Source organism: Heteronotia binoei, chromosome 7, assembly GCF_032191835.1.
Source record: "Heteronotia binoei isolate CCM8104 ecotype False Entrance Well chromosome 7, APGP_CSIRO_Hbin_v1, whole genome shotgun sequence".
Lineage (NCBI taxonomy): Eukaryota > Metazoa > Chordata > Lepidosauria > Squamata > Gekkonidae > Heteronotia > Heteronotia binoei.
In genome coordinates this window covers 131,676,011-131,689,963 of record NC_083229.1, presented here as the reverse complement: position 1 = coordinate 131,689,963, position 13,953 = coordinate 131,676,011, and the positions used below count along the sequence as shown (strand labels likewise).

The following is a 13,953-nucleotide window of genomic DNA, read 5'->3' as shown; positions in this document are numbered from 1 at the left end:
GAAAATAACATGCAATTAAAGGGCCAAACATTAAAAACAAAGTGTAAAATAAATCATAAACCAACATACATGTATTTATTGTAGAAAGCTAAAACCATTTAAGGGCCCATCACAAGCCTCTATCCTATGTACAACCATAAAACCACAATGGGAACCCGCTCAACTAGACCTGGCGCGTTTCGACCTAGACTGGTCTTCTGTAGAGGTCAGAAAGGGAAGTACACATATTGGCTCATAATACAGAATAGAATAAAACAATAGACCAATGCTGGACCACAAGGAAATTTAATGAAGTGACAAAGACTTAGAGATATTCTTGAGGCCTCTTATTCTGCAGCCTTATGTCTTAATCAAAGGCATACATATTGCATCCAGTGTCTTATTGTATGCCGCATGGTCCAGAATTGATCAAGATAGGTGTAAGGCCAGAGCCTATGTGCCAAGAGTTAAGTGTGCAGAGTAGGTGTGACCTTACACCTATCTTGATCAATTCTGGACCATGCAGCATACAATAAGACAATAACCCCTACAATAACCCCTACGTATAGCTTTTCCCTTCCCTAAGACTGTAAATTCCAAAATCACATGGTCACTACTGCCCAGGGTGCCCACTATTTCCACTTCTTCAATCAATTCTTCCTTGTTGGTGAGAATCAAATCTAAGATAGCAGATCCCCTTGTTTCCTTCTTCACTTTCTGGAAAAGGAAGTTGTCAGCAAGACAAGTCAGGAATCTGACTTTTCATTTTTAGCAGAGTTGGACTTCCAACAGATGTCTGGCTAATTGAAATCTCCCATGATCACTGTATCCCTTCTCTTGGAGAACTTTGACACTTCCCTTTCAAGTCAGTTCTATATACTCAAGATGCCAGTTGAAACCTTGCTGAAGTGCTTATTTTTTGCTTAACCAAACAGTAATATCAGCCCAACACAACCATCCACACTTTTGTGTTAAAGTGTTTAAGTGATTTACCTCACCTGGTATTTTGTGTGGTGATAGAAGAACAAGTTGTGTGTGCTTGGTTGTGAGGATAAAAGAAGGTGGGAAAATGATCATTCATTCCCCACTTTATAGCGCAGGAACAATTGGTAGCATTAGCACAACTGTTTGTAGAGTGGGCTACATTTTCCTCAATACTAGACTTCCATTTTCTCCTCAGGCTTAAAAAAAGAAAGAAAATAGCACTATTTCAGCTGATCTAGTGACCCAAGTGAGATTTTTGATGTTCTGACCCTGGATACATAAGAAGTTCCAGTCTTCAATCAATGTGCAGAATTACTCCAAGTTCTCCTTACTACAGGAGAGATTTCTGACACGAAGATTCACATGGTTTGGAAACATAACGATTCCGAAGTTGTTGCTACATCTACCAAACACCAGCAACAGTACAAATGGACAGTGCAATTTAGCACATTTAAATCAATGCATAAGGAACTATAATTATTTAGCAACAGAGAAAAGTAATAGAACTGTTGCTTTCAGGAAGGCGGGGCTCTCAAATTTTATCCCACAAAGAACTAAAGTTTCTGTATGAGTCAGAACAGGGAACAGAATATACGTTTTGGGGAGTGGGTCTCTACCCGTTTTTGACATATTAGGTTCAGATAGTATTTAATTCATTGAAGCAGAGAACCGTTTGGGTATCTTTCTCTATGTGAAGCACTTTTGCATGTAGCATCTATCTAACTGTCCAGGTAGAAGTCAATCATGCCAGAAAACCTCTTCTTTCTCTCATAGGGGAGGTTCAGTGGATTTTTTTTTTAAAATGAGCCCAAACTGTGTATGAGAATCATTTCAACTGGCAGGGTTATTTCACATTCTATTCCACACATGCTTTGATTCCTCTAGTGGTTGATTCAATATTACATCACTTTATGTCTGGCATATTGCCCTGCAGATTTAACCCACAGGTTTTTATGCTGGATGCAAAGCAATGTAATATCAAATTGACCACTAGAGGGAGCAAAACTTTTGCAGAACAGACCCCTGCCCTGAAGCAACAGGAACACACGTGAACATGGAAAAGCCCAAAGTTCCCTGAAAAGTAGGGTGCTGGTGCAATTCCTTGTTTCTGCAGCTACTGTGCCATTATGGTACGACATTATTCAAATATGGTACTTTATGGTGGTGATTTGAAAGCATGTTCTGTGCCTGCTGATTAAAAAATGTTCACCAAATTTAGCGGCACTTGAAAAAAATGTAAGATTGAAACTGAAATGTGTGATAGCACATGAAACTGCTCCAGTCATGTAGAATGAAGGGCTTAAAAGCACTTCAAAAAACAAAAAAGCCCTGCAGGTGCGGAGCAAAGAACCCAAGGCTTACTTCCCAGCAGTTTCTTTTTCCGAGTGCTTTTCTCCTAGTTGAGGCACTTCTGGTACCAGAAGTCAGTTGAAGGGGGGGGGGGGGAAGGGTTTGGGAAAAGAAACCACTGGGAGGTAAAGTGGTGTGGAAGGCTCAGCATTCCTTATTCCTTGCTCTTTTGTGCTTACCTTCTTCAGGGAGATAATTCCTTCTCGTGTTTCCTTGTCAGTTGATATGGCAAAGACTCCAGAGCCATCCCCATTTATAATTGTGTATTTCATATCTGCATTCGACCCAGCGTCTGCGTCGTTGGCCTTGATTTTGCCCACTGCCGAGCCAACTTGTGCCGACTCAGGAACATACAACTGATAATGTTCTGGAAAATATAATCAAAGAAATGTTTCTCATTCTTCTACTGTGGGAGAATTTCAGAGTCAAACATGAGTCATGAGTTCAGTATAACTTACCAAAGAAGTGGGGGCCCATGAGAAACTGTCAGGAAAATTCCTGCATTAGTCCCTTCTTTGTCCTCTGGCTTCTGACACCCACCTTCAGTCAGCTTTCTCTACTCCCAGTGCTACCTTTTCCCCTCCCACACTCTATTTCTTTTCCTCCCCATACCCCAATCCTGGTTGCCATCTTTCCCTTGGCCTTCCTGCTGCTCCTTTTCCCCCTCAAACTGACCCCTCTGTCACCTCATCCTCCTACTAGCCACACAAACCTCTTCTGTCCCCCTTGGCTGGCAGGGCAGCCGCTTACTAGCAACCTGCCCAGCTGAAGTGCTGTTGGCATGTGATGGTCATGTCAGTCCCCCCCCCCCACCTCAAGCTGCGGGGGCAGCAGCTCCTTGTCTGTCCAGCTCATATGGTGGGGGTTGGCAGTGCTTTATCCTCCCCCCGCCACTCCCCTGCCTGCCGCTCTAGCCGCCCTGCCCTGTCAACCACCCACCCTTCCCCCCTCCCAGTGGTTAGACAGAGATGCATTGCTGCATCCATGCAGGAAACATTCGGGGAATGTAACCCCTCTCCGTTTTCCATGCTGGCGGAACAAGCTCCCATCTGAAAGCAGGGCCCTGTGGGACTTATTACCAATAAAAACCCAGCCTCCCCTGCTGAAGCTTACCATCTCTGCGTGGCCCAGATTTAAGAGACCTCCGAGACTCAGTGGCACCAGCTTGGAAACTAGGCACAGAAGTCAATAGTGCAACCTGTGCCTTTTTTTAAAAAATGTGGTTTTAAACTGTTTTAACTATTTATTAATGTTTTAGAACCTTCTTGTGATCTGCCCTGAGCTTTCTTGTGGGGAGGGTGGAATAGAAATTGAACATAAACAAACAAACAAAAAAGAATTCTGTTACATCAGGCTATCTAGCCTAGTCTCTGGCTGTCTGGCCAGATACATCTGGGAAGTCCCATCACAAGATTTACAGACACCTACCCCCCAGCTGCCTTTTTGTCTTCAACAGCTAATGTTCAATGCCTTTTATTATTATTATTTAATCATTAAGATTCTGTTTTATTATCATGGCTAAGTGCCACCTGATGGGCCTTCCTGTCTTTCTGAAAGCCATCTAAACTACTGGTGTTTACAATAGCTTCTGGCTGAAAACTTCATAAGTGAATTAGAAGTCACATAAAGGTTTCTGGCTGTCCTGAATTATGCATGTTTGAAAAACAGACATCAGATTCATATTGCTTGCCATCTTAAAAAAAACCTTTGCTTAGATTATGTAGTAATGGAATTAACATTAGCAGTTTAAAGAAAACAATCTGATAGCCATTTCCATAAATTTTCTCCCCATTTTATTTTTTTTCTTGCAAACACGCACAGAAAGAAAAGGGAAAAAAACCTTAAAATCCAACAACTAAGTAAAATTGAGAAAAGAGAGAGAAACACATACAATACAAAATTATAACCACAGTGGTGGCAAATATACATTTCTAGAAATGATTTTAAAATGCAGTGGTGTGCCTGTTGACTAGGTTGTCTGTGCAGCCAGTGTTTTGCCAGCTGCATTAGTTACCAGTTGAGTACTGGATAAATTTCAAGGTTATGGTACTAACTAACTTGCCTTTTTAGCCACTGCATCACACTGTTGACTCATGTTCAGCGTATGATCCACTAAGACCCCTAGATCCTTTTCACACATACTACTGCTAAGACAAGTCTCCCCCATCCTATAACCATGCATTGGATTTTTCCTACCTAAATGCAGAACTTTACATTTATCCCTGTTAAAATTCATTTTATTGGTTTTAGCCCAGTTTTCCAGCCTGTCAGGGTCATCTTCAGATTCGGAATGACATTTATATATGGCCATAGTTCAGGTTGGAGCCTGGCACATCCAGTGCCAATCAGACGGGGTGGGGAATCAGAAGACCCACTGTCATAATAGTCATTGGGCCAATTGATTAAAGTCTGGCAATGGAGGCTCTAAATTGCCACGAAGCACATCACAGCTTGACAGTCAGAGCGATAACAGACATGTATCTCTCACTGCCCAGGAGAAAAATATAACCCTTTTGTGCTCTCTCTTCTTTCTCTGCTCCCGAACAGCCAGGGAAATGCGGGCTGTAAATTTCCCCGAGCTAAAGCGAAACAGTTTTAAAAGCTTAAAATGGGTTTTCCTCCTCCCACATTTATGCGCCTTGCAACTGTGAGAAGCTTCCCTACTTAAAGCTTTACATCACAATCAGATTATTACTCAAATGAACCTTTGTGCACAGTGTAGAAAGGAAATAAAAGCTTCGCCACAACTGTGGAAGACCCCAATGAAGGCTGCAGTGACTTTCACTCTTCAGCCAAGAGAACGCTCCCCAGGTCACTTCGGCAGCCTGGAGAAATTGAGAGGCAATTCTAAGATTATCTTCATCATTATTTATTGATGCTCACAGACCAATTGATCATAAGATGATCTTAAAATTTTGTTTTCAAAAGGAAACACTGCACAAATAACAGTAAACAGTAAAGAGGAGATGACTGAACACAGCTTGTCAGGGAGGTGCACTCTGACGTTTGAAAATGACCTTCCTCAAGGATCTCTCGCATTTTATTTGTCCCAACTCTGCTAGGCTGTCCAAAGGAAGATACAAAACTGATTCACAGCCTTGATCCATCAAGGTCAGTATTGCCTACTCAGACTGGCAGTGTCTGAGTGTCTTCAGGCTCTGAGGCCATCACCCACTTAACCTAGGACCTTCTGCATGCCAACCAGATGCTCTACCACCCAGCCGTGGCCCCCTTGCCCAGGCCCATAGCTAGGAAATTTTAAGTGGAGAGGCACTGGGGAAAGCGTTGGGGACTGTGGGGCCCAAAATGACTTTCCAAAAATAGAAAATAAAATAAAAATACCTCAGGTAATCCCTCCTTCCCCCCCCCCCCCGGGAGAACCAGATGGTGCTTTGGCTGCCAGCTCTGAATGCCTGTGCCGAAGAGGGGGCCGTTTTCTGCTGCTGCTGGGCCTCCCCCGGCTCTGCACATGCTCCTTGCCTTGTTCCTCTCCCCCCCTCCCCCCTCCAGCAAGTGGACAGTGCTGGGCTGCTTTGCCCCTGGCGGTGCCTCCGGATGAATGCTCTCGGGACACCCCTGTCAGCTAACCAGTGATGCAATCGCCCACCCTAAGGCCAGGTGCTGCTGCCACTCCCCGGGACTGTCCCAGCGCAACCGCCCACCTGCCTGCCTCACCGCCCACAGCAGCAGCAGAGTCCACCTGAAGTTGCCCCTGCCTGGTGGCTCCCCTGGCCAGCCTGCAGGCACACCCCACTGCTGCCACCAGGACTGCAAAGGCAACTGGGAGCTTCCAAGAGCAGGCTGGGACAGTGGCAAGCAGGACACGGTGGCCGCTGTAGGTGGTGGGGCCGGGGGCTTTCCAAGAGGGGCCTGGGCAATATGGGACCACAAGAGTTACAGGCCTGCCCTTGCCTAATCTGTAGCTCTCATCTTACTCACTGCCCTGCACACTCAGTATTTAAGACATGGCAGCAGATGACTGACATTCAGGTGCGGGAGGGGGGATTATTTATCTTAAAAACAGTGGTGTGTGTGTGTGTTTGGTGCTTCACATCAGGACCAAGGCACTGGGGTGGAGTTACTTCCCTCAAAAAAGTGATGATTCCAATGGCCTGATGGGGGGTGGGGGGTGGGAAAGACAGGCACTTTTTTCATAGTTTAATTAACAAAGAGCCCTCACAGGTATGCTGAGCAGAGCCCCTGGTTCATTTGTACAATAATCCCCACATGGGTTGAACGTAAAGAACACCAGTGTGTATGGGGGAAAGGGAGCTAAATCTTGCCTCTTCCCCCATGCCTTTGCTCACACACATCCTTCTGATACTGGAAGTGGGCCAGGCTGGGAGAAAGCAACGAGGCAAGGAGTGGGAAGGGTTTGGTTTCTCTTGCCTGTGGTCTCTGTTGCTGCTTAACCATGTGTGTGGAAAGGGCTGTCACGTCATAGCTGACTTATGGTGACCCCACAAGGCAAGTGATAAAGCAGAGGTGATTTGTCACTGCCTGCCTCCGCAAAGTCTTCCTTGGTGGTCTCCCAGCCGTGTACTAATCCCGCTTAGCTACAGCTATACTATACCATTCCACATCTCTTATTTAATAATAGCCCCCCCCAGCATCAAGATTAAGAATGAAAGACTGGACTTACCACAAAGGGTTCCTATTGTTTGAGAATAAGGAGGATACTACTGGATAATATGCAAAGAGAAAGGCCTCTGACTTTCTGGTTAATTTAATTCTTCAAATGTATCTACCTCTTTCCTTTGAGTCTTCTAATATTCGTATTTAGCACATGTTTTTATCCCTTGCCACAGAGATCTTGCTATATCCTTCCACCACTCTTTGAATGGAACGTCAGAACAGGTATTGTCTGGAATAAGCATAACATTCTAGGCACCTGCACCTAGGGTTGCCAAGTCCAATTCAAGAAATATCTGGGGACTTCGGGGGTGGAGCCAGGAACAAGGGTGTGACAAGCATAATTGAACTCCAAGGGAGTTCTGGCCATCACATTTAAAGGGACCGCACACCTTTTTAAATGCCTTCCTTCCATAGGAAATAATGGATAGGGGGCACCTTCTTTGGGGGCTGATAGAATTGCACCCCCTGGTACAATCGCTTTGAAACTTGGGGGGTATTTTGGAGAGAGGCACTAGATGCTTTACTGAAAATTTGGTGCCTTTACTTTTCTGCCTTGGCTCTTTTGCTGTCTTTCCCCTCTCTAGGCCTTCAGGGACCTCTGTGGTGGTGGAGAAGAGCTTGCAAATCTGCCTATTCCCCCCTCCTTCCCCACTTCACACACAGCAGGAATAGTCACCCACCTATGGGTCAGCACTCAGAGGCTGACTGAGGTCTTGGTGTTACGCACATTTGCTTGAGAGTAAGACTGCATTAAGTTTCTCCTCAGCAATACATGTGAAAGAGCTACATTTGGCTCCTGAGCGGCAGTCTGGCCACCCCTGGTCCAGGCTGCTTTCTGAGGTTACAGAAAGGCAGTGAGTGGGCTTTCTGACCCAATGACTGCTCATTTTGCCATCCTAGTATATACAGCGCTCTGACCTGGAGAGCCTGATCTTGTCAGATCTCAGAAGCTAAGCCGTGTCAGCTCTGGCTAGTATTTCAAACAGAGACCACCAAGGAATCCCAGGAGTGTGATGCAGAGGCAGGCACGTGCAATCCAACCACCTCTGAATGTCTCTTGCCTTGAAAACCCTACGAGGTTGCCATAAGTCAGATGTGACTTGATGGCAAAAAATAAGATATATGAGCTGGATCTAGTCCACCTTTTCAGTCAATCTCGTCTACTTCCCTCCTTAGTACAGATGCTGACCCCCCCCCATTGGATCTAGTCCACCTTTTCATTCAATCTCGTCTACTTCCCTCCTTAGTACAGATGCTGACCCCCCACTGGATCTAGTCCACCTTTTCAGTCAATCTCGTCTACTTCCCTCCTTAGTACAGATGCTGAACCCCACTGGATTTAGTCCACCTTTTCAGTCAATCTCGTCTACTTCCCTCCTTAGTACAGATGCTGACTCCCCACTGGATCTAGTCAACCTTTTCAGTCAATCTCGTCTACTTCCCTCCTTAGTACAGATGCTGACCCCCCACTGGATCTAGTCCACCTTTTCAGTCAATCTCGTCTACTTCCCTCCTTAGTACAGATGCTGACCCCTCCCCCACTGGATCTAGTCCATCTTTTCAGTCAATCTCGTCTACTTCCCTCCTTAGTACAGATGCTGACCCCCCACTGGATCTAGTCCACCTTTTCAGTCAATCTCGTCTACTTCCCTCCTTAGTACAGATGCCGACCCCCCCACTGGATCTAGTCCACCTTTTCAGTCAATCTCGTCTACTTCCCTCCTTAGTACAGATGCTGACCGCCCACTGGATCTAGTCCACCTTTTTAGTCAATCTCATCTACTTCCCTCCTTAGTACAGATGCTGACCCCCCACTGGATTTAGTCCACCTTTTCAGTCAATCTCATCTACTTCCCTCCTTAGTACAGATGCTGAACCCCCACTGGATCTAGTCCACCTTTTCAGTCAATCTCGTCTACTTCCCTCCTTAGTACAGATGCTGACCCCTCCTTCACTGGATCTAGTCCATCTTTTCAGTCAATCTCGTCTACTTCCCTCCTTAGTACAGATGCTGACCCCCCACTGGATCTAGTCCACCTTTTCAGTCAATCTCGTCTACTTCCCTCCTTAGTACAGATGCTGACCCCCACTGGATCTAGTCCACCTTTTCAGTCAATCTCTACTTCCCTCCTTAGTACAGATGCTGACCCCCCCACTGGATCTAGTCCACCTTTTCATTCAATCTCGTCTACTTCCCTCCTTAGTACAGATGCTTACCCCCCACTGGATCTAGTCCACCTTTTCAGTCAATCTCATCTACTTCCCTCCTTAGTACAGATGCTGACCGCCCACTGGATCTAGTCCACCTTTTTAGTCAATCTCGTCTACTTCCCTCCTTAGTACAGATGCTGACCCCCCACTGGATTTAGTCCACCTTTTCAGTCAATCTCGTCTACTTCCCTCCTTAGTACAGATGCTGACTCCCCACTGGATCTAGTCCACCTTTTCAGTCAATCTCGTCTACTTCCCTCCTTAGTACAGATGCTGACCCCCCCACTGGATCTAGTCCATCTTTTCAGTCAATCTCGTCTACTTCCCTCCTTAGTACAGATGCTGACCCCGCACTGGATCTAGTCAACCTTTTCAGTCAATCTCGTCTACTTCCCTCCTTAGTACAGATGCTGACCCCCCACTAGATCTAGCCCACCTTTTCAGTCAATCTCGTCTACTTCGCTCTTTAGTACAGATGTTGACCTCCCTACTGCTTTTGTCCTGGCAGGTCTCATGGTCATCCGCATAGACTTTTTGGTGGTCTAACAGGACCTGGTGCTTTCTTTTGTTTTTCAACAGTGGTAAAGCTGGTTGGATTCAACCTTATGAGCAGAGCTGGGACGTCCATTAGGCAGCATGAGGTGGCTGCCTGAAGCATGGCTCTGGGGGGAGGGGGCGGTTTAGGTGCTCCCACCCACCCTCGCTTCCTCAGCAAGGGAAACAGCGAGCTCAGCAGCTACCGTGGGGCTTCTAGCCTCCGTGTGCGGGCGCCGCTCACTGTTGCTCTGTCCCTTACATCTGTGCTTCCAAGCAAAGATGCGAGGGGCAGAGTGAAAGCACGCGTGCGTGGGTGCACACTGATGCCAGAAGCCCTGCAGCAGCTGCCACCAAGCTCACCCTCACCAAAAAAGCGAGGGGTAGTGGGAGGGGGGGTGTCTGGCCTGGGGCACCAGCCTTGCGCCAGCGCCGGGACTGCTTATGAGTTCTACAGGCATGTTTTGCATTTCCAGAGTGTAGATTGCATCTTAAGACAACGAGACTCTCCCCTAATGGCGTTTCTCTCCTTCTCAATTTCACAGACTGCCTGTCTTCTCATTACGATCACATAACATTCATTCAGCAACTGCTCCCATAAAAAAAATAATTATAGAGGCTCCAGTTATGACTACACAGTTAAGTTTGTGGTTAGCTGGGCACTTAAAGCAGGAAATAGACTTCCTTGCCATGCATAAAGAATACAGCACATCTTCATAAAAAGTACACCACTTATTCTTTTGAGCTTCAGTTCAGCCAAGCATTTAACTGAACAGCTATCACTTAAGACCATGCTTATTAAAAGCATGCCCATGCCTGAGAATTATGTTTACTTGAAGGAAAAAAGTAAATCAGGCTTTGGAATGCTGGCTGCATTCCTCTAGAATTTGCAAATATTCTCATTAATGAATGCATGCCACATTGATTAAAAAATATGCTTTTTAACCGTTTCATGTGACATACAGCCAAAAGTAGCACCACTTTCTGTGCTCCCTGAATCTGAAGGTCTTTTTTTACAATGACCCCCTTGGCTCCAGAATGCCCTCCCCTTCTCTCTACACCTGGTGTTTTCCCAGAATGTCTTCCCACATGTGTGTGCTCTGTATTTTGAGGTGTGCTGTCTCTTAGGACAGTCCATATGACAACAGTGAGCTCAAGGGCTTTCTCTGTGGTACGTTCAGTGCTCTCAAATGGCTCACCAAAGTGGACGCAGAGGGTGCCTTCAACTGCATTCAAGAGAGCACGTAATAATAATAATAATAATAATAATAATAATAATAATAATAATAATAATAATAATAATAATTTATTTTTATATCCCGCCCTCCCCGCCAGGCGGGCTCAGGGCGGCTAACAGACATGGGGTCCCATGATTCACATTAAACAATATAACAGGCATGGGAGTCCCATGATTCACATAAAACATAGCAATTTAAACATTAATTACAAATAAGTTATTTAAAATACATAAAACATATAAAATAGGTGCTAAAATAATATAGTCCTGATGTATATGAGATGGCTAAATATCTGTTCGTTCGTTATCAGGTTCTGTCTCAAATACCACAAGATGTCTCAAATGCCAACTGAAAAAGAAATGTTTTGCAAGCCCTGCGGAATTGGTTCAGGTCCCGCAGGGCTCGCACCATCTCTGGAAGGTCATTCCACCAGCGAGGGGCTATCACCGAGAAGGCCTGCTCCCTAGTGGCCTTCAGCCTAACTTCTTTTGGCCCAGGGATTGTTAATAAATTCTGGGAACCAGACCTCAGTGCTCTCCGGGGTACATATGGGGAGAGGCGGTCCTTTAGGTAGGCAGGTCCTCGGCCATATAGGGCTTTAAAGGTAATAACCAGCACCTTATAGCGAACACGGTAGACAACCGGCAGCCAGTGCAGGTTACGCAGCCCAGGCCGTGCAGGCTCCCACCGTGGTAGTCCCTCCAACAGTCTGGCCGCCGCGTTCTGGACTACCTGGAGTCTCCGTGTTCGGTACAAGGGCAGCCCCATGTAGAGGGCATTGCAGTAGTTTGGCTTCTACTACAGAGTTTTTGCCCAAATACCAGAATGTTGCCCTGATGTAACAGCATCACTTCTGGGTCACATGGGCAGTGATGGAGACACATTGCTATATGTTGGCTAAGTCTCCCTCTTCAGGGTAAGTTCCCCCCACTGGCCAGCTAATCGGCAAGAGGATGTTAGGGTCCCCCTCCCCAGGGGGTCTGGCAACCCCAGCAAAGAAGCTGTCAGCCACACAGTGGGGGGGAAGGATCCATTAAAATACAAGTTTTAAAAAGCCTAGAGCAGATGTTTTTGCAGCCTTCTCCCAGGTTTTCTACTAGATGCACAAGATATTCTCCAGCAGCCAGCAAGCTACCTTTTGGAAACTCCTGTTGTACAGTTCAACATTGCATTTCTCCACCAAACTACTGCTTGCATTATTCCTAAATGATGCAGTGCCTTTGCCGTCAACATTCTCACTCCCAGGATCACAAATAATTACCACTGTGAGGGAGGCAAGTTTCATGACAGATTTTATCCTTGTGTCACTTCAGCCAGTTGTACAAACTAGCAAAAAATCTAATCATGTGGCTCCCTCCCTCCCCCTCCAGTCTAGGTTCCAGCTGAGAAAATTGGTCTGGGCTCTGCATGCTTGGAACGCTCTACAAAACTTAGCCTAATCGCTCCTTCTTGTAGCTGGCTTTGCCCTTAATAAAAGGTGCATTTGCTATTTTAAAAGAGCAATCAGAGTCAATTACATTAGAGATTGGCTGCGTGGGATATTCATTTGTTAATGGACGTGTAGAAAAAATCAATGTATGGAACACTAAACATTTAAATGAAGAAGAAGAGATTGGATTTATACTCCGCCCTTCTTTAGCCAAAGGAGTCTCAGAGCGGCTTACAAATCTCCTTTCCCTTTGCCTCCCCACGCCCTGTGGAGTAGGGGGGCTGAGGGAGCTCTCCCAGAACTGCTCTTGAGCAGAACAGCTTTGAGAGAGTTTGTGGCTGACCCAAGGTCACATCAGCAAGCGCATGTGAAGGAGTGGGGAATCAAACCCGTTTCTCCCAGATAAGAATCCACACACTTAACCACTACACCAAACTGGCAACAAGTCCAGTCAATCATTCACCATATTCTAAAAAGGCCAGAACAAAACTTTATGTTATCATAACAGTGGCCACATCTTTAATGCTTAACCAAGACATGTAGTTTTCACAATTTGAAAGACATGGAGTACATTAGAATCCAAATTAGGTTAGAATGTCCATTTAAATGCATCAATACCATTCAGTAGTGGTAGAAGATATTTTTTTCCCTTTCAAATATTCCAAACTTTGGGAAGTTTTTCTTCCTTGCCCTTTTCCTATCCTACCTAAACATCAGCCACAGCAGCAATACAGCCAGTGTCTTGGAGGGAAGTGTGTTGGAAAGGTGTCCTCTAACATAGGTTGCGATCAGAAGGGCAGGTTGCTGCAGCAGGATCTCAGTTTTTAAGAAGCTGCTCGATTTTGCCTTTGCTTTGATCAGATGGTGGCCGCTAAACTGACATCGTAGCTAGGGTTGCCAAGTCCAATTCAAGAAATATCTGGGGACTTTGGGGGTGGAGCCAGGAGACTTTGGGGCTGGAGCCAATAGCAAGGCTGTGACACGCATAATTGAACTCCAAAGGGAGTTCTGGCCATCACATTTAAAGGGACGGCACACCTTTTCAATTCCTTCCTTCCATAGGAAATAATGGATAGGGGCACCTTCTTTTGGGGGCTCATAGAATTGGCCCCCCTGGTCCAATCTTTTTGAAACTTGGTGGGTATTTTGGGGAGAGGCACTAGATGCAATACTGAAAATGTGGTGCCTCTACCCCAAAAAACAGCCACCCCAGAGCCCCAGATACCCGCGGATCAATTCTCCATGATTTTCTATGGGAATAAATCTCCATAGGAAATAACAGAGTTCCCAGCAGACATTTCCCTCCCCTCCCCCCGCTTTCTGACGACCCTGAAGCGGGGGGAGGGTCTCCAAACCGGGGGATCCCCTGCCCCCACCTGGGGATTGGCAACCCTAATCATAGCACCATGGGCCTGAGGTTGGTCATTCACTGCTAATGTGCAGCAACCATAGACTTGCAGCTGGGTTGGGTTGGGTTCTGCCCCCCCCCCTCCCAATTCCTGCTGTGTGCGCACAGAAGCAGACAAGCACACAAGCGCTCCTGGCCAGTTTTATGGAGGGGTGTGTGTGTCGAAGCGCATGTCGGAGTAGGGT

The 13,953-nt window shown here is 46.1% G+C and overlaps 1 protein-coding gene across 4 annotated transcripts in view; it reads right to left on the bottom strand.

Annotated features, from left to right (window-relative positions):
* Positions 1 to 13,953, bottom strand: part of LOC132575496 (cadherin-18) — a 435,072-nt gene that overhangs the window by 107,606 nt on the left and 313,513 nt on the right. For 3 of the 4 annotated variants that reach the window (XM_060244301.1, XM_060244302.1, XM_060244303.1), the window contains one exon: positions 2,493 to 2,680. In XM_060244301.1, the coding sequence (XP_060100284.1) occupies positions 2,493 to 2,680 (188 nt within the window). Of the gene's footprint in view, positions 1 to 2,492; positions 2,681 to 13,953 lie in introns of those variants that run through there. The other variant, XM_060244304.1, reaches the window with a different exon arrangement.